Here is a 19,731-nt window from a genome sequence, read left to right as displayed (position 1 = left end):
TGCTCAATGAAATGCTCCCACAGTGCTGTGGAATGTTTTTCCCCTCGTGGTGTTGTAATGTTTCCTTTGCTAGTCCAAATATAATTCACTGTTGTAAGGACCGGGGACCAGAACTCAAACACAGACCAGAGTAGATGTTCAAACAACAGTGAATTTATTCAAAAAAGGTGCAAACAAGAGGGTGGTTGATGGTTCCGACTCGCCAGGGAGTTTGGGTTGTCCTAGTTCCTGTGCTCTGGGTCTAGTGGTGCAGGTAAGTAGAACTGAGTCTGGGCTCTGGGCAGATAGGAAAAAACGACTTAGCAACAGATATCTCAAATAGTCATACAAGATACTGAGTGCAAGTTCAAGTTGGCTGACGTGTGCTCGTATTGAGTGATCAAGTGGGGACTGGAAGGTTGGTCTGGCTTTTATGGGTGAGTTGATTGCAGGATGTGGAACAGGTGCGCTTGATTGGTTTGATGACCCCCGGATAGCAGGCAGGAGTACCAGCGACCACACCCACCAGCGGATCCAGAGCATGAGAGGGAAAGCAGAACACGGAGACAGACACCAAAGAAAAACACACCAAGCATACAGCAGACATAACAAAAGGGCAAAAAAACGCAACAAAGCTACATTCACACATATCAAAAAGGAGGCGAGGGTCAAGACCGGGGGGTCATGACAGCTGTATTATGACTACAAAGACTAACGTGCAGTTTTCTTGTTATTGGCGCAAGTCTCTTTCGGATTGTAGCACAGATATAAAACGGGATTTATTCTTCAGCTGTGTGAAAGTGCAACCGTAGCAATTCTTGGCTGAAAAAAACAGGACTCTGCAGAAGTAACGTTACTGGGTTTAATGTGAATTCAGTTTGCTGTTGTGGAGAGAAATATGATTCTAAAGGAATAAGGGATGAATGGAAGTTATATAATGATAACTAAGTTCAGTTGGGCTAGGAGTTTCAGGGCTAAAGAGACTCAACTTGACCGGAGAATGTAGAGGTAATTTGCCTTACTGCTTTGTTGGTTTTCTCAGCCAGTATGGTTCTGCAACGGCCCACTCTAGCTGCTTGGTTCCTTTGCGTTCACGGCCCCTCAGCAACTTGGCATGACGCTTACTTATTCAATTCAACGTGGCTGACTTCCTGTTTTGTTTAGGTTATTGGTCCAAGAGGCTTATTTTTAAGTCTGGGCATGATACATATACCTACCAAATTTGGTGAATGTAGGCCAAAGAGAAAGGAGGGGGCTTTTGTTTTGAATATTGTTAGGGAGTGCTATTGAGCCATTTTCACGCACCTATGTACGGGACCCATATCAGATCGCTATTTTCACCACTTCTGACGTCTATGCCAAATTATACAACTTTTCATGCATGTTATGCACCCCAAAAATGCGACCAATGTATAAGAATAAAAATAATGATAAGACGCTGTAGAGCCCTCTTGCCCAGGCCCAATCACAGAACACTGCGATTATCCTCAGTTTTGGGTGACGTTTCATGGTGGGAGTCACCTCATGTGCCTCAAAGTTTTAACTTTAATCTGAAAAAAGTCTGTTTGAATGTGTTTTAATCAAATACCTTTCCACAATATCAACACTTTCTTAAATGTGATAAACAGGTATAGAGTTCTTAGTTTTAAGCATTGGATAATGTGGGGTGGCTGTGGCTCAGGAGGAAGAGCGGGTTGGCCGTTCAATCGTTCAATCCCCAGGCTGCATGTCGAAGTGTCCTTGGGCAAGATACTGAACCCCGAATTGCCCCTGGCCAGTGTATGAATGTGTGTGAATGTTAGTTTCTGTTTAAGCACTTAGGCTCAGTGTTTGAATGGTGAATGCAGATGTAGTGTAAAAAGCACTATACAAACACGGAGCATTTACATTTACATAACAGGAAAGGAAAAGCTACTGTGTTAATCATTGTAACGAGTAGAATTGTTACAGTTAAAACAACATTTTATAGTGATCATAGCAGATGAACAGAAAAGTTTAACTAAATATTTCCAGGATAATATTGATTGTTACACGTTCTTAGTTAAAGAGGTGGTATTATGCTCATTTTCAGGTTCATAATCTTATTTAGGGTGAGTTATTAATCTGTAATAAAAGTATCTTTCATCCATAAAGTTTTAACTGAGCTCTGTCTCTACATCACAGTAACAACTTTATGTCCACTGACTGCCTGGAGAGAGCTAGTGTTTGGAAGGGAGAGGTGTGTGCTGCAGCTCAATGTTTTCCCCCCAGGCGTGAGGGCGTGTCGAAGTATCTGCATGGCGAGCATTATATGAGGCGCATTTAGGGAAGTACTACAAATGAGCTGTTTTCAAGCAGTTCAGAGCAGAGCTTTCTGTGGGAGATGGGAACTCCCTTTGGGGTGGACTTTGGGCTTTTTCACTTTGCAAACCTATTACATGCACAAAAAAGATAAATAAAGGAGAGGGAAAAATCCAAAAAGCATAATACCACCTCTTTAAGAAAATATAGGAGGTATTTGAAACATGGCATTAGTTAACCACTGAACACAGGCATAAATGAGCACAAGGAGATGTTAAATAACAAATAAAAGTTCTATGAGAAAGGTTTACTTGCACAATAGGAAAACATGAAATGCAATGTAAATATAGAAGAAACAGATCTGCCTTGTCCAAAACAAAAGTAACTTAAGCTAAAAAAAACATGCTACTGATTAATGCATTATAGTTGATGATATTTTTATACATGAATTTTGAGTCCCTTCATATAAATGAAGACATTTCCACCATAAGTTTGTGCAGAAAATGTATCTAGAATGCAGGAAATTAATAGTTTGATGCTCAAACTCTTCTGGGGGAGGAGCCCCAGACCCCCCCATTCAAATACCCTATTTCATCAATGAATATTTCTTCTAAATAGTTTTGGAGTATCTTGTTGTCTTGCTCTCGTGACTCCAGTATTTTGCATTATCATGTGTCGTGGTCACACCCCTAATCTGAACCCTTAAATTTCCCCACCACTTTTCAACACAAAGTGACAACCTTGCTTTTGGTACATAGATTTTGCCTGTAAAGGGAATGATTGGGTGTCCATCAAAAATCACAAAGTGCTGTAGCATTTTATCTGTAGTCTGTGGCCACATAGTTCTTAAACAAGAACGACATGGTAATAAAACTACTCAAATTGAGGAGGTGAGGGCCACTAAGTAACTTAACAAAGATGATTTAATTAAAACAAAGTAATAAGGTAAGTTTATAAGGAGAAAACATTCTTTGTTCACAGGGTTTGAATTTTTGTGGCTGTCCTCTTCTCTCTGGCATCTAGCGATGTTCGCACATCAGCGCGAAGAAAGGAGGGACAGTGTTTGTTGTGCATGTGTGTGTGTGAGATGTGTGTGTTAGTGTCTTTAGTTTATGTCCATTTTAGAGGTCCTGACAGCCTGGTTCAGGGTGACGTCTGTGGACAAGGTTAAATTGTCATGAGTAGAGTCAGTTATCTTAACTTCACCAGAGATGGTGGGTTTTATGGTAGAAACTTCCCAACCACCACCAGTAGAAATAATTTTTTATGTAGCAGACCTTCGAAACCTCCTCCTTTTTTGGGGTGTTTAAGGCCTTGAGTCAAGCAGTCTGCTTGATGTGTGATAACCCGGTTCTTCAACGGGGAGCTGCTGTGTTCAGACACAGGCTACACTATAGAGAACACATATATACACACTATAAACAGAGACAAAAACAATATAGACAGATTGAGACAATAGTTTAATGAGCAGAGTGCAGGAGTAAATTTATTTTATTATTATGTACATGTCTGAGGTGGATGAGATATACAGGTGCACATACTCATACATGCATACATGTAAACATTGCGATGGAGCATAGTGCATAGGAATAAATAAGTATTATGTGCAGTTGTTATGTACTTGAGGTAGGTGGATTTGGTAAATGTAAATGCTCCATACTTGTATAGCGCCTTTCTAGTCTTTTCGAACACTCGCGCTTTTACACTACATCTGCATTCACCAGTCATACACACTCATACACTGAGCCTAAGTGCTCAAACAGAAACTAACATTCACACTCATTCATACACCGGAACAGCCGCCAGGGGAAATTTGGGGTTCAGTATCTTGCCTATCTGTAATAATTCTGAACAAGGTTATTATAGTTTTGGATTGTGGGTTTGCTAGTTTAGTTTTTATGTTTTGCAAATGCTTAGTTTTAGTTTCAGTGTTAGTTTTAGTCTGTCACTGCAGGATGCCAAGCTAAATAAATAATACAAATAAGCACATGCAATCTATAGTATAATTTCGAACGTATATACAGAAAACCCTTAGAGCAAACTACCCTAATCCTATTACCCAGTGGTCCAAAGAAATTCATTACATCTGTAGCTCTATTATTCTTGGTTATATAGGTGAAACACAATAAATGGAGGTGAAATACAATTGATGGAGAGCTAAGAAATTTGAAGATAGTGGAGGCCCCCATTGGAGCCACAAACAACAGGTCCCTAGCACCCTGAAGGCAAGTATGACTGGAAAGCAGTTACATTAAAATCTAAACTTTTATTTATCAAAAAATAGGTATTAAACAATGTATGGCAAAAAGAGACAGGTTGGCTGAGATATGAATGAGCCCATAAAACACACACTAGCTGACATGCAGTAAATGTAATGAACAGCAGATGTTAACCCAGCGCAAGGGGAGCTCACAGTCAGTGGGCAAGTTTGTCCCACACACAGGATGAGTACTAAGCCAGACCATCAGAATGGAACAGAAAAACAAGGAAAAGAAAACCACCAAGACAGTGACTCACAAAGTTACCTGCAGCCCAAACTAAACAAAACACAGCTCTATGCGGTTGTTGCACTCTTTTTTTGTATGCATGTATGTGTAAAAAATAATAGAAAACATGTTCAAATCCCACCAACTACGCAGCCGATCCCTACCTGGGTCTCCCCGACTAGCCTGACGTTACATAGGGCTCTCCTCGTAACAGTGGTCAACACCTGCTACATTGTGGCCAGATGCTTCCCTGAAACTTTCTTGATGGATACAGCAATCGTGGCAGGACAGCCAGGCGACACGCAGCATGCCAGCTCTTCATACAGAGGACAAAATCATAACACACCCGCGGCTCACCAACAGGTGGCTATCTGCTAATCACTGCGTGCACTGCTGAACTGCTGGTTCTGCCCATGGGTACGGCCAGACCAACTGCCCTGCAACATCAGTTCCACCGGCTTTATATCCACTCTAAATGTTGGCTTATTTAGGTCCCATAAAATAAATAAATAAATAAATAAACAATAACTGAGGACATTTACGCTTTCATTTTAGTTTTTTAATTAGTTTTGCAAACCTACAATACAGTTTGTTATCGTTTTGTGTAAAGCCTCGTTTTTATTTGTATATCAGTTCACGACATTTTTTTTTACATCTAGTTTTCGTTATTTTGTTCGTCTTCGTTAACGATAATAACCTCGATTCTGAGGTCGTATTAAGAGTGTTTTCACTGCCATTATAAAATAGTGAAGCTCAAAACTGCTTGGTGCTGTGCTAAGAATGTAAAATTCAAGCAAAACTAATTAAATTACTTTTCCCAGATCAAATGGTAATTCCCCCTCAGTAGACTTCTTTAGCAAGTTTAGCTTTTGGGGTGTAGTTTATTCAAAATCTGCTCTAGATTACCAATTTATTATTCACAATAATGTTCCAAAATTATGTGGAATTGCATATTTGTTTATTAGAGGACCACTGATATCGAGGACTGATCCTGACAATTTCAGAAATGAATACATAAATAAATAAATGCTCAATAAATAAACATCCGATTAAGTGCAAAAAAACCCAAAGTAGATTAATGAATGTAGGCAGTAATTAAATTATACAATGAGACATAAAAGTATCTTTTAATTAGCTTCTTTATTTAGTCACCTTTGTATAATTACCGTATTTATTTATTGTCCGTTATAATCTTCAACTTTACTAATGGTTGGGCTTCTGTAAATAACTTCACAGAGTATGGTCTAGACTTGCTCTTTTATGAAAAGTGCTGTGAGATAACTGGCGCTATATAAATACAATTTAATTTAATTTAATTTCAATTCAATTTTATTTATATTGCGCCAAATTTATTAATTACTTCTTTTTTAAATGAATTTATTTGTGTGTGTTTTAATATTTTTGTCTGTTTTATTCTTCCTTTGCATTTCTACCCTATTTATTTCCCAAACATTTCTGCCTCATTATGCAAATGAGGAGGGGCTGTGTCTCAAGGGGTGAACTTCAGACGAGCCTTGCTCCTCACACAGTCAGATGGCTTCCTACAGTGAACTGAGGTGTTTAACAACTGTATTTGAAGACAATACTACCAGCCATGTCTTCCTTCTTATTGTGGACGCTTTGACCAACAGAGTTTTCATTCAGTGACATACATGTACACAGAACTGCAGGAAAGTGAGCCGTTGCTTTTGAGAACCACACGGTCAGCTAGCAGCAGCTGAATCTGGAGTGCACTCATATTCAAACCTTTACGGTAAATGCTCCACACAGAGGAGCTTGTTGCTCTTCTACTATCAGCTGCTGTTTCAACAAACTTTCCATTCAGGGTGAAAATTCAAATGTTGTGTCAGGAGATGCAGTGACTGCACCAGTGGTGAGTAAGAAATACTATGAATAATATGTACATTTGTTAAGCTATGAGGAGAGGAAAAGTCCGCTAGCCGCTAGGCTAATTTGTGTAGTGTTAAATGCCATTTAGGCTAAAGCTCTTAAACTAGTAATGGTGACTAACAAACTAATCTTGACTGTTATTATTAAGTTGAATTTTATACTTCTGTTAAATGTGATTGCTATTAAGCCATGCTTCATGTGTGGTAATGGAGTCAATTTAAAGTTAACTTTATTGCACTTTACAAGCCAAAATTATTTAATGTAGGCTATTTATTGTTCTTTTATGTCTTCCACAGAAGACAGAGGAGGCAGCATGTGGAGGACATAACCATATTTGTCAGGAGACAAGAAGAAGAAGAGCAACAAAGAAGATAACCCAAAAACAATAGAATAAATTCCTTTTATATGCCCTTCTTACATGCGTTGTTGTTTATGCGGAGATACAGAGGAAGAATGGGAGAACAGCACGTATCCCATCGTTACTGTGTGATTAGAGAGCATGGGATAACAGTGGGTACTTTTAACACAGCACACACTCCTAATATTACTGTGTAACTAAAGGATAACAAGTGGAGAACATTCAGAAGAACTGTCTGCATAGCTTATTCATCTTGTGTAATATGTGTAAAGAATGAAAATAAATAATTACTGTATAACTTGAGAAAGGTAATTTGTTTTCTGCTCCAGCTTGCCTAAATTACGCTGAACCAAATTATAAACCCAACACTTTTGTTTTGGCCCCCATTCATCATGAGCTGAACTCAAAGATCTAAGACTTTCTCTATGTCCATAAAAGGCCTGTTTCTCTATTGTTCACAAATCTGTCAAAATCTGTGTTAGTGAGCACTTCTCCTCTGCCGAGATAATCCATCCACCTCACAGGTGTGGCATATCAAGAAAAGAGATTTAAACATTTATTTCTCATTGTATAATTTATTACTGCTTAAATTTATTTATTTACTTTATTTTTTGTGCATTTAATCAGATGTTTATTTATTTATTAAGCATTTATTTATTTCTGTATTTATTTCCCTTTACGTCAGGATCTGTCCTCCATATACCAAAACCCCACCAAAATTTGTTTGCTTACAAAAAAACCTGAAGCACATTAACATAGTGTGCACACTCTCTCACTCACTCACGCATCCACAAACTTACGCTAACATGTTTGTATGTTTTTTTTTCAACAAGACAACTAATGTGTTCAGTTATGTTATATTTGAATACATTTACATACATACATTTCTGCAAGTAATTTTGTTACTGCATTTCCTTTGTAGTTTTCTATTTGATCTTGTGATATAGGTCTTCAATTTCATTCATAATGGTCTTAAAAAGGTCTTAAAAGGTCTTAAATGTGTCTAGGTGAAACCTGCAGAAACCCTGTCAGTAGACCTTCTGCCTGTCTCACTGTTTCTCTGTGGTTTGGGTGATATGATGTCAACTTCCTGTCTCCCTGGTTTGCTGCAATATGCCACTACTGAAAAACAAGATGTTATATCTTTAACTTAGTCAGCATGCGGAAAACAATCATAGATTTACCTTGATCACTGACCCAGGTGTTTTTCTCTTCTCTCCCCACTTTTGGCCCCTCCTTTATATCTTTCCAGACATCCATCCAGACAGAGAGGATTGTGTGTCAGTGTGTCTGTTGCACAGAGACAAAGGCAGTCTGAAAGCCAGTGCTGAACTGGATGACAGTCACTTTAAAAAGGTAAAACCCCATACATGTCCATGTGTTAAAGCTGATCATTTTTCATATTTTAAGCACGGTAAGCAAAAAACAAATAAGAAAGAAAAACAAACAAACAAGAGGTCATGGAAAGATCAGTAAATAAAAATCTACCAGCCAGTGACAATGATCGGGCAACATTTGAGGATAAATGCCCTAGTTCTGCCACTGAGAGGAGTGAGGGAGAATCAGATGGGGGAGATATAACGGCGGGCATTGGTGCATAAGTCTATCTGTGTGTGCATGTGTGTGAGAGAGAGAAAAAGAGAGAGAGCGCTCCGTTTATTTATTCTCACAGCATAGGCTAATTAAGTGATTATTACCAAAACGTTTTTTACTTTGTTATGGCTAGGCTAGCAGACCCAAGTGCAGGACTAAGAAAGGGAGCAGTTACGTTAAAGAGCAATATTTATTGCTGGGTTAAAGGGATTGGATATTGAGACGGGGGAAAGCGAGGTAGAGTGAAAATAGATGCATGCAGAACCGGGTTGGAGGCTGCTGAGCAGAGCAGGGGGAACCGTAGCTGAGAGTCCAGAGTGAGAGAGTCTGATCAGAGCAGGTTCATAGAAGAATATGGGAATAGTTTAGCCGGATGGGGGTCCAGGGAGAGCAGACGGGATGAGCCCTAATTCCGGTAACGAAACTAAACGTTATTATGCATAATTCACTTTTAACTTTTATTATAGCGACTAAATGCTCTTCTTCTGTAATCAGCCTAATATAATTATTTAAATGTGTTCCTTATGTTATTTGTGGTAGCCTTCAGTTTACTGAATAATTTCAGTATTCAATACTGAAGGTTTTTTGACTGTTTTGAATTGTAGTGAAATTAAGCAATTGTAAAATTAATAAACACCATAACTGCCACACTGCAGTTGTCATCACTCAATTTAAAATGTCCCCTTACCGCTGAGGGCTTCATTTTTTCCCCCTTTGATGTGAACTGGAGCAATACGTTCACTGCTGTGAGTGGAGGTCAGGCGCGCGAAAAAAAACCTGTGTACCCAACGATTGAATATTCAAATATTTGGGTCCAGCCCTAATTATTAAATTATCACCTTGAAGTCAATGAGTGCCATAACATTATGACCACTGTCCGGTGAAGTGAATAACAATGATTATCTCATTACCATGGCACCTGTCAGTAGGGGGGATATATTGGGCAGCAAATGGACATTTTGTCCTCTTAGTTGTCCAACGAAGGTTAAAATCAAGGGCAACTGGACTTGGTTGAAGATACTGGAAGACATTTCGTCCCTCATCCAAAGGACTTCTTCAGTTCTGACTTACTGGCAGGGAAACTCAGCTATTTAACCTCAGTGGGGTCGTTATCCCGGGTCATCGATACCGCTGGTTCGTCAGTGTTCCTGGTTGCTGTAACGACAGTCGTCATGGTCGTTAGAGCCACCAGTGGCAAAGACTGAACGACCGTCAATGGTGGTAAAGATACCAACGAAGGAACGACATGCAACCAGGGGGAGCCAGGGATTGAACCGCCGACCTTCCGATTAACGACCAACCCGCTCTACCTCCTGAGCCACAGCCGCCCCACATTATGGCTGATTGGTGTATGTGCCTGAGTAGTGGGTGAAATTTGCAACCCACCTGTTTCCAAGTTTTCAAGTTTTTTTCCGCACAAAGAGAGAAAACTAATAAGAAATTTTCACAGGATCCAAGTACAGTAGGGAAACGTTGACTCACTCAATAAGTGAGGCCTCAATAAGTAATTGAAAACACACCACACAGGTGAACAACCCCATTCTTGGCAATTGGGACTGGGGCCACCTGGGGATTTAAGCCCAGGAGTAATGGACTTACTGACTGAGCTACTGGTGAGAGCCACTCAAAAGTTAGGTAATGACATCACAGGTGCCGGACATTTGCTGGAGATTTTTATGAGTTTAAACAAAAATAGCAAAAATAAAATGTACAAGTTACAGCAAGATATTGAATATCACTGCTGACTCACTTTTTACCAATTTGAAAACCCTTTGAAACACTTGATATCTGCCATCTAGAATTTTAGTAGAATTTGAACAACGACTTATGGAGATATCGATGTAAATTGATTTAGCATATTCTGAAAAATATAGAGTGATGACTTCTTAGTTGTCCATAGGTTGCAGTGAGACATGTCATTGGATGTGCTGAAGAATTTCAGCTCTCTAGGATGTCCAGGTGCTGGCTGGTCTGACAGAGGCACTTTTTGTACCCGCTGTTGTGTTCAAAATGGTTTGCATTGGTTGAATCACAAAGATTTTAGCTTTCCAACAGTGTATCATATGAGTATGATACACTGTTGGAGTTGTGTGCACATACCGAAAGCTGTCACAAGGGCCTGACGGCAGTCGATTACTCAGTTGACCTCTGCACAGTGCTGTGAAGTTTCTGAAAGGTTTGAGAAGAGGGTTTAATAGCACCTGAAAGGTCATGGAAACTGTTTTCAGTTGCTCTGTAGAAAAGTGTGAGTGTGATCAGTGTGAACTGTTATTCACTTGTTCTGGATTTCCACTAAATGTTTTTATTATCCTGCACTCCTGAGTAATTAAATGAAATGCCTCTTTTAACTACAATCAAGCCTTCATTGCTTTTCCTCTCTAGCCCAAAGATCCTCCCCCCTGTGTTGGACACAGGGACAGAGGGGTCCATGTCTCCTGTTCCTCTACAGATGATGCATTGATACAGGGAACCCTCTGTCCTAGTGAGGGAGCTTTGTCAGCGGGCACATCTGATGCTGTGGTCTCTCAGAGCTCCAGATTGTCCTGGAAGTTAAAAACAGAGGACAGAGGTAAAGCACTCCGTTTGTTCTTTTATGTTTTGTCACAGAAGCTGTTCTTATTTACATATTGAAGTGAAGTAAATGTAAATGCTCTGTACTTGTATAGCGCCTTTCTAGTCTTTTTGACCACTCAAAGCGCTTTTACACTACATCTGCCAGTCAATGCCAATGTGTGTACACCAGTCACACACTGAGCTTAAGTACTCAAACGGAAACTAACATCCACACTCAGTCATACACTGGCGGAATAGCCGCCAGGGGGACACGCACGAGCCAGGGATTGAACCGCCGGCCTTCCGATTAACGGCCTACCCGCTCCACCACCTGAGCCACAGCCGCCCTATAAGTGTGTGAAGTGATTCCAGGAATCAAGGAAGTGGTTTATATTCAAACTCAACATCAAAACATATACAAATACTAGACTACTCTTTACTCTATTCTAGACTACCTATATAAAATTCTGTGTTTTCACCTCTCAGCATAATCATCTGCTCTTTTGCATTTTCTCCACATTTTACACTTCTTTTTGGGGGATTTGTTAATTTACATGAACCTCTATTTCACTGACAAAAGTAAAAAGAAAAGGTTTTCAATAGTTGTACTTGGTAGTGTAATTGTATTGTGTAAATTTATACAAAGAATTTTCATGCCTGCAACACACTCATGCCTTTTATTGGGACAGAGGTATGTTTCCTATTGTGTTAAATCACCTTTCCTTTTAATAACACTCTGTAATAGTTTGGGAAGTGAAGATACTAATTGTTCCAATTTTGGAGTTGGATTTTTTGTCCATTCTTGCTTGATCCAAAACTTCAGCTGCTCAACAGTTTGTGGTCGCCGTTTTCTGATTCTCCTTTTCGTAATGCGCCATACATTTTCAATAGGAGACTGTTAGAGTACAGTTGTGGTTATAGTATTTGCCTTTAATATGGTTTTATTTTATATAGATCAAAGGAAAAATCTTTGTTAAAAGATTATTGGAGCTGTGAATTGTAGGAGTAGCCTACGCTTAGGCTGTATGTTGGAGATCAGTAATTCACTCAAAAGATATTTAATTAGTTAAATGGTTTGGTTAGGGTTAGGGTGTGATAAAAATAATCGTGACTTGTCGACTAATCGAAAAAATTATTAAAACAGATTAGTCAACTACGAAAATAATCATTAGATGCAGCCCTAATGGCAACATGTCTCTTTAAAACCCCATTAGGTCTCTGCATCAATGGTACCTTCACACACATGCAACTCACCGCCATATCTGTGAAGGACCCTGCCCTTTATGCATTAAGATATCTCAAAATTCCCTGAATCTTTTCACAATGTAATGTACTGTTGATTTTGGAAGACCTAAATTTTCTGCAATCTTCCATTGAGAAATGTTCCCTTTGAACTGACTGCCAATTTTTGCACACAACCCATACTTGCAAATACTGAGCCTTTGGTGGATGCTACTTTTATATCCAATCATGACACCTCAGCTGTTACCAATTAGCCTGCTTATTGTGGAGTCTTTCAAACAGGTGTGACTTGAATTTTCTGTGCACTTTTTAATCTTATTTTAACTCTTATTTTACTTTTATTTTAATCTTTTCTTTGTATTTTTGTTAGTTAAATAAAGATTTTTGTTTTTATTGCATTTTGGAAAATATCCCAAGTTTTCTGGAAATGGGGTTTGTAATTTATGATTCATTCATGTGTCATTCATTCATTCATGAGCCATCATTTGAACTTTGTCCTTTATTCTTCATTTACATATACTTTCATTTAATTTAGTTACTGTATACTCAGCATCTTGGACACAAAACTTTCTCGGGATGAATAAAGTCTCATATTTTCCCATGATGATACCAAGACAGCATCAAGTAAAGAATACCAAATGATTCATTTATAGCTTCTCAGAAGCTGCTAATCTCAAGTAAAAGTTTTATGTAAACCTGTATCTATAAAAAAGTACACACATCTTATGACAATACATTCATCCCCATTCAGTTGATCTAAACAGGGATGGGGATGTGGGTTTAGGACCTCTGTTACATATAAAAATGAAGAAGGTAATGCTGTTTTGTAAGGGTCACAGTGGGTAATGCTTTTGTATTTGTGTCCCAGGAGGAGGGGGAGGAGAAGAAGAGAAAAAAGACCAGCTTCTACAAAGTCCTGTCTCCTCTCCCATGTTGCCAGCCTCCATGAGTTCCTTGTCTCCGTTCCGTCGTCACAGCTGGGAACCAGGCAGGAACAACGCCGCTGCAGATAATGACATCGCACAGCGCAGGTACTGGCTGTCAGCATCATGAATGGCTTCCTGAGTTAGGATTGTAAAGTACCTTGTCATGGTATCTCATAGGACTGGTTAGTCTTTAAAGAGCCATCAAAGGACCCTGATATATGTCAAAGCAAAGAGGCACCAAACAGAACACAGGAGCATATTTTTGAGAGTCAGTGTGATGTGATCTCCACTACAGCCTGCTTATCTGTGTATTAAACAGTCTGAACTAAGGCCATGTGTTACTTATCAGAGCAGAGCAGCAGCCATCTGTTTGCCAATAGCCATTTGAGCTATATGCAGGGTGTGTCACCCCCCTTCACTTCTGCATATGCATTTGAATGAGGTTATATAACTCTAGTAGATTTCACATTCTTCTGAATTTACTGATGTCTGTGCATCTAAATAGAAAGGTCAGATTAGGCAGGTTGCAGTGGGAAAGAAATAAGCAGTAAAAACTGTGAAAACAATACCTGACAAACAAAGAGGAGACACGATCACCACATGCACCAGTGGTCCCTGCAGCTGTAACAGATTACAGAATGCATGTATGTATGTAAGATACCAATACACATTAATAAAATGTCACCTTAGACAGCTTGAGCTCTCAGTAGTGCTGTTGTGCACACAGCAAATGAATGAGTGATGCTGTTGTTTAGACAGTCATCTAGTGCCTAAGTGACCATAAAAGATGAGCTGCTGTCAGTAGAATCAGCTTAGCACACAGTGACTTCAGACACACATCTCACAGGCTTTCTTTAAAGCAGAACATTACCGTTTCTGAGGCAAACCTTTCTCCAGTCAGGAAATTGTTAATTCAGTAAGGTTAGCTGGAGTAGCTTGTTGAAATAGAAGGCTGTGTAGCTGTTTGTAAGCCATCAACAGCACGTTTCATGACACTGGCCAGTGTTACTTTGAACCACAGGGTCACTGTTTTCAGCCAAGATGCAGGAATCCTCTCAGCACAGAACAAATATGTATACCACTGGGAACTGGTATGTTGCTGTTCTACTGGTGTATGACACATCCAAACAGCATGTACTGTACTAATTCTCATTGACATGTGGCTGCCGTGGTAACGGTATTACTAAAGCGTGACACATCACTGCTGTTCCTCTCACATAGACCACTTATTATATTTTGTGTCCATTGGCATTGAGCCAGGATTGATGGTCAGACTTTGTCCAAGGCTACACTTGCCGTGCTAGCAGCACAGGGCTAATGTGTGACTACAGCTAGTCTTACTAGCTTAGCTAACATAAAGGCATAGTATTCAGCTCTAGCCTAAAGCTGCCTACAAAGAGTGGTCATCTTCCAGAATAGCATCAGCTGCCAGCTAATCCCAGGGCTTTTTTGTGATTGTTGCGGCCTAAAATGCCTCATTTTGCGATGAGATTGTGGGAATACGTGAAAACTGCAAAGGTAGATGTGATTTTTTTTTTACTTTAGAATTATAGTTGAATAACTAAACAGTCCCTCCAGGATTTTGTGGGCCCAACCCTAATCCTACCCTTACCCCTAACCATCTATATTCAAAGCAGCTTACCTTGTTTCTTTCCTGCAGTTGACTGGGATGCAACAGCCTGTGTTCTCCGCGTTTTGCGGCGAGAAAGTGTGTCAGTAGACAGCTTCCTTTGTGTTTGACCACATAGACTGTTCATAACAGCCTATAGACCACCTATAGACTACACCCAGTCTTCTGTGGACAGAATCGTTAGAAACATGCTATAATAATATAGGAATTCTACACATAGTGACCTGTCTACCCTCTTCAGGACTGTAGCCTATTCTAGACTAGTAGGTTCTGGTTATTGTAATGAAGCACACATGAGCACTTGTTCATTCACATCTAATAACAAATGGATGTCTTAAGGTAGCAGAAGGGCTTTTAATGGCTTCAACATGAACATTTTAATGGCTTCAACCAGCAAAAGCACCAGACTTTTTAAGTTGGTTAAAGAGGTCATTTTATGCTTTTTGCCTCTTTCCCTCTCCTTTATTGAGTTATATCTCTTTTTTGTGCATGTAATAAGTTTGCAAAGTGAAAAAGCCCAAAGTCCACCCCAAAGGGAGTTCCCATCTCCCACAGAAAACTCTGCTCTGAATTGAAATTAAATATACTTTTGTTACAGATTAATAACTCACCACTCTCAAACTCTTGCTCCAGTCCATGTTGCTAAGCTGGTGAGGGGATATACAGCTGAACCAAAGCTTTTTACCAGCTTCTCACTGACCCGCCCTTCTCTTCTTCTGATTAGCTAGTAGTCCTTAACTAGGAACTGCGCATGTGCAACTCCCAACAAAGGTAATGTAGAGACAAGATGTATCACTTCATAGCTAAAACAAAGCCTTCAACACAGGGTGAAAAGAGGAGCTGCAGCAATGTGCAGTATGACAAAAATATGGTGTTTTTTGAAAATTAAACCATGTAAACCTGTTCTGGAGCAACCCCTAAATAAGATTTTGAACCTGAAAATGAGCAGAATACCACCTCTTTAAGTTCAATACTGACAATCTAAAAAGAACAGTGACATTGTACTTTAAAAGACAAACTTCACCTCACTTCAATTCTTTTTTTCAGCTCTTTCAGTCTATCCCTCCTTTACTTTCCACTAACAGTCCATATGTTGCTTCTTTCAGCTCATTGATGAGCCTGTCAGGAGAGGCGAAGAGAGCCAAGCCCCTCCTCCACAGGAGAAGGTACACCTTTCATTCATCTGCTGCTTTACCCATACATCACTATAGTTCTTCTTTTTCTTTTTACTTCTGTATAGTGTTTTTAAGCCAAATTGCTGGTCATAGAAGAGTCGCTGCCCAGGCCTTTCCACTTGAGACAGTCAGTAATTAGGACCCAAGCATGATACATACGAGGTCCCTATTGGAACTAAAGGGATTATTATTAGGGCCCGAGCACAAAACGTTTGAGGTCCCGATTGGAATTGGAACTTTCTTTTATCTGCAAATTAAAATCATTTTGGGGGCGTAAACGTGCTCAAAAACTCACCAAACTTAATTCAGTTGTGGCAAAAAAAAATTTATTTTATGGGTTTCGCGCATGGGTGTGGCAAAATGGCTCACTAGTGCCCCCTACAGAGCAGCCCCCAGACAAAGTCTCACCTACATGTATGAAATTTCTGTGGTACGTGTATCATGTCGAGACGTACAAAAAAGCCAAAACGGTTACCAGTCGATCAGTTTGCCCATTGTCAAAAATCGATGTTGCCATGAAACAGGAAGTTGTTATAACTTCAGTATACATGCTCACATCTGCACCAAATTTTAAATGTATAATAAGAACACATCCATATGCCAATATTAACTCAAAGCCATAGTCTGGCAACAGGAAATGACACATTTTACACTATGATTGGCTACTCCAAGCAGGTTGGCCATATCAATTTCAAAACTGTCTCAGAAAACACATTGATGAAGCTCAGTTGTAAAACTTGTGAGTTTGCATTTAACAGCGTGGCGGTGGCATGGCGGCTAGCTTAAACGCATGACCATGACACAGGAAGTTGTTATAACTTGACTGTACATGCTCAGATCTGTACTAAAGAGTCCCACCCTGAACTACCCTAAAGCCATTGACCATTAAAAGTTGTACAAACGGTGAGTTTTCGTGAAATGGCGTGCCTGTGGCGTGGGGTCCAAATCATTAATTATCCATGAAACAGGAAGTGGTTGTAATTTCAGTGTACATGCTCACATCTGCACCAAACTCGTCAAGAAAACTCGTGAAATGTGAAACGCGAAATGAGTGAACCTGCACACGAAATAGCTTCTGTTTGTTATTATAAAGACAGAATCTGGGTGAAAGGATGGATTTGCACACGCAGGTAGCAGGGATTGTCTGAGCTATAGAGAGAGCTGCAGGGGAGTTAATAGGTGCAGCTCCCCGACAGCCAGTTAACTCCTGACTGTGAGGTTACAACTCACGGCCCAAAAAGGAGAACAACAAACACGTGTGTACATTTTCAGCTGAGGTCTGCACCTTACTTTGGCTTCAACTCAACAATCAACCATGATTTTAGTTAAATGCTAAAGTTGCTGTTACTGTTACCTCGTCTGTGGTCCGATGGCAGAACACCGGCTGCTTTCTGATCAGGTGCCATCGTGCTATAGGTGGATGGATGGTAACATTACAGAGTAGTTGTTTTCTTTAGCTTGAAATAATACCATACTTTGGACACTTCATTCTTTTCTTCTTGTCCCTCGCTATTTTCTTTCTCTTCCGCCACTTTGCAAACAGCTCCAATAATCACGTCATGTTCACAGCATAAGCGATCCAAAGAATTTGCGTCGATGCATTTTATTAATCGATCTTAATGATTTAATCAGTGAATCGTTTCAGCCCTAGCTGTGTGACACTCATCATGTGATGAATTGAAATTTTCATGGTGTGATCCACACTTGACATACTAGGACATAAGGTATAGTTACCGGGTACTCTGTAGCGCCACATAATTTACGCTTTAATTCAGCTTTGAATTCACTTGCAGTAGTTCAGAAACATGATGGAAAAAAGACTAAAAGACAAGCCTGTAGAGATGTTTTGATGCCATTTTGTACCACACTGAATACCAACATGAGTCCAACATTATTTAGTCATAGCATGTGAAGCTCTCATGACATGACCATGCCATCATCAGGTGTTTGTGTGGAGTTTAGTATTCTTGTCTTTTATGACTGAAGTGCAGTGATTCAGTCATCTTTCCATCCCCAGCCTGCTCACATGACACACACCTCAAACTCTCGCTGTGCCATGCATGGTTTCCAATGGAAAAGTCATTAATGGGATAAAAGAAGTAGCTTTACAGTGTGGGGTGGAGATGGAGAAATCCTCTTTGACTCAGTCTAATATGGTGCAGGGATGTGTCAGCTTATCAACACATCAGTTTGCATCACCTCACCTTAAGTTCACAGCTCTGTGCTCTCTTTGCTTCTCTGCAGCACATATTTGAGCGTTACAATACTACAGTGAAAATAGGAGGAAGTTATCCTGGCACTAGACAAACACGAGCTGGGGCTAGGCAATGTAAGGACTTTACTAGTCAAGCAGTTGTAACACACACAAATCCAATGATTCAGTTACTTCAATACTTGCAATTAAATTCAGCAGTCCTATATGTTTATGTTTTCTGCTCTATTCATATCACCGATGTATTTATTTTCTTTCTTGTTGTAGATGTTGTTGTAACCTATTGTCACCTTAACAACGCACTTCCTGTTTGCTGAAGACTAGCTAGATGTTCTGATAGCTCAGGCATGTAAGGGAGCCCTGCTGGGTTAGCACTGTGTCCTGATCTCATCACCCACTCCTTCTACTCGTTGACCTGGAGTGCTCGCTGTGCATGCAACATCCTCCCTCTGTCATTCAGTCAGTTCTTTTCCTCACAGTAAATCAAGATTAGATCAAGGAGGACATTCCAATCAGATTCCACAGAGACAAGATACCCACCTTCCTAATATATGACCACCTATTACAATTTGTACACTAATCGGAAGGTTGGCCGTTCAATCCCGGCTCCCCCAGGCTGCATGTCGAAGTGTCCTTGGGCAAGATACTGAACCCCAAATTGCCCCTGGTGGCTGTTAGTTTCTGTTCTGTTCTTCTGTTTGAGCACTTAGGCTCAGTGTATGAATGTGTGTGGGGTGGTGATGGCGCATAGATAAGATGCTTGCCTTTGGTGTGGGAGACCAGGGTTTGGTTCCCACTGTGAGACATCCACCATTGTGTCGCTAGTCGCTCCAGGCGTGTGACCTCTGACATGCATAGCAATTGTATGTCGCTTTGGATAAAAGATAAATGTGAATGGTGAATGCAGATGTAGTGTAAAAGCGCTTTGAGTGGTTGAAAAGACTAGAAAGGTGCTATATAAATACAGAGCATTTACATTTACGTTCTGCACTTCATAAAATGAGTACTGAACAAGCTCCATTTCGTGTAAGCTCCAAACATTTTGAATAGAATGCATAGCATTCTACAACACAACTCTTCGTCTGTGCTGCTGGTCACACTGGGCCACTCTGACATCCCGTTGTCTGTCCATACTGAAGTAAAATTACATTCAGTTGGAGCCTTGAATGCAACTGCCTGTCGCTAGGTCGCAATTAGGTGATGCTGGCCAGCAGATCAAGGCTTACCTGCCAGCGATTGGAGGTATTGGAAGAGAAGTTCGGTTCTTAGTGAAGCACGCATAACTGCAATAGATGTGCACAGTCGGGTCAGATTAAAACCATTGGTCCAGTCTGCACAATGGATCTCCTATGTCTCACTGTAGATTTAAAACATCCCTTTCATCAAACATCTAATCTTCTCTCTTTC

At 40.1% G+C, this 19,731-nt stretch overlaps 1 protein-coding gene and 1 long non-coding RNA gene across 7 annotated transcripts in view; both read left to right on the top strand.

The window, feature by feature from the left end:
- The window catches only part of LOC119894408 (A-kinase anchor protein 13-like), a 184,601-nt gene that overhangs the window by 105,864 nt on the left and 59,006 nt on the right, over nt 1-19,731 (top strand). For 5 of the 6 annotated variants that reach the window (XR_005442918.1, XM_038707143.1, XM_038707142.1 and 2 more), the window contains exons 13-16: nt 8,246-8,349; nt 10,969-11,155; nt 13,250-13,412; nt 16,044-16,103. Coding sequence is in view for 5 of the 6 variants with exons in the window: in XM_038707143.1 (XP_038563071.1) it covers nt 8,246-8,349; nt 10,969-11,155; nt 13,250-13,412; nt 16,044-16,103 (514 nt within the window). In the remaining variant the exon portion in view is untranslated. The remainder of the gene's footprint in view (nt 1-8,245; nt 8,350-10,968; nt 11,156-13,249; nt 13,413-16,043; nt 16,104-19,731) is intronic. The other variant, XM_038707144.1, reaches the window with a different exon arrangement.
- Nucleotides 6,268-7,052, top strand: LOC119894410. The gene is made up of 2 exons (XR_005442919.1): nt 6,268-6,618; nt 6,932-7,052. It is a non-coding gene; the product is annotated as an uncharacterized LOC119894410 (long non-coding RNA).

Source organism: Micropterus salmoides, unplaced genomic scaffold, assembly GCF_014851395.1.
Source record: "Micropterus salmoides isolate LMB-PRFRI ecotype aquatic unplaced genomic scaffold, ASM1485139v1 Ms_hic_scaffold_8, whole genome shotgun sequence".
Lineage (NCBI taxonomy): Eukaryota > Metazoa > Chordata > Actinopteri > Centrarchiformes > Centrarchidae > Micropterus > Micropterus salmoides.
The sequence above is the reverse complement of the archived record's forward strand: the minus strand, read 5'-3'. Positions and strand labels throughout refer to the sequence as shown.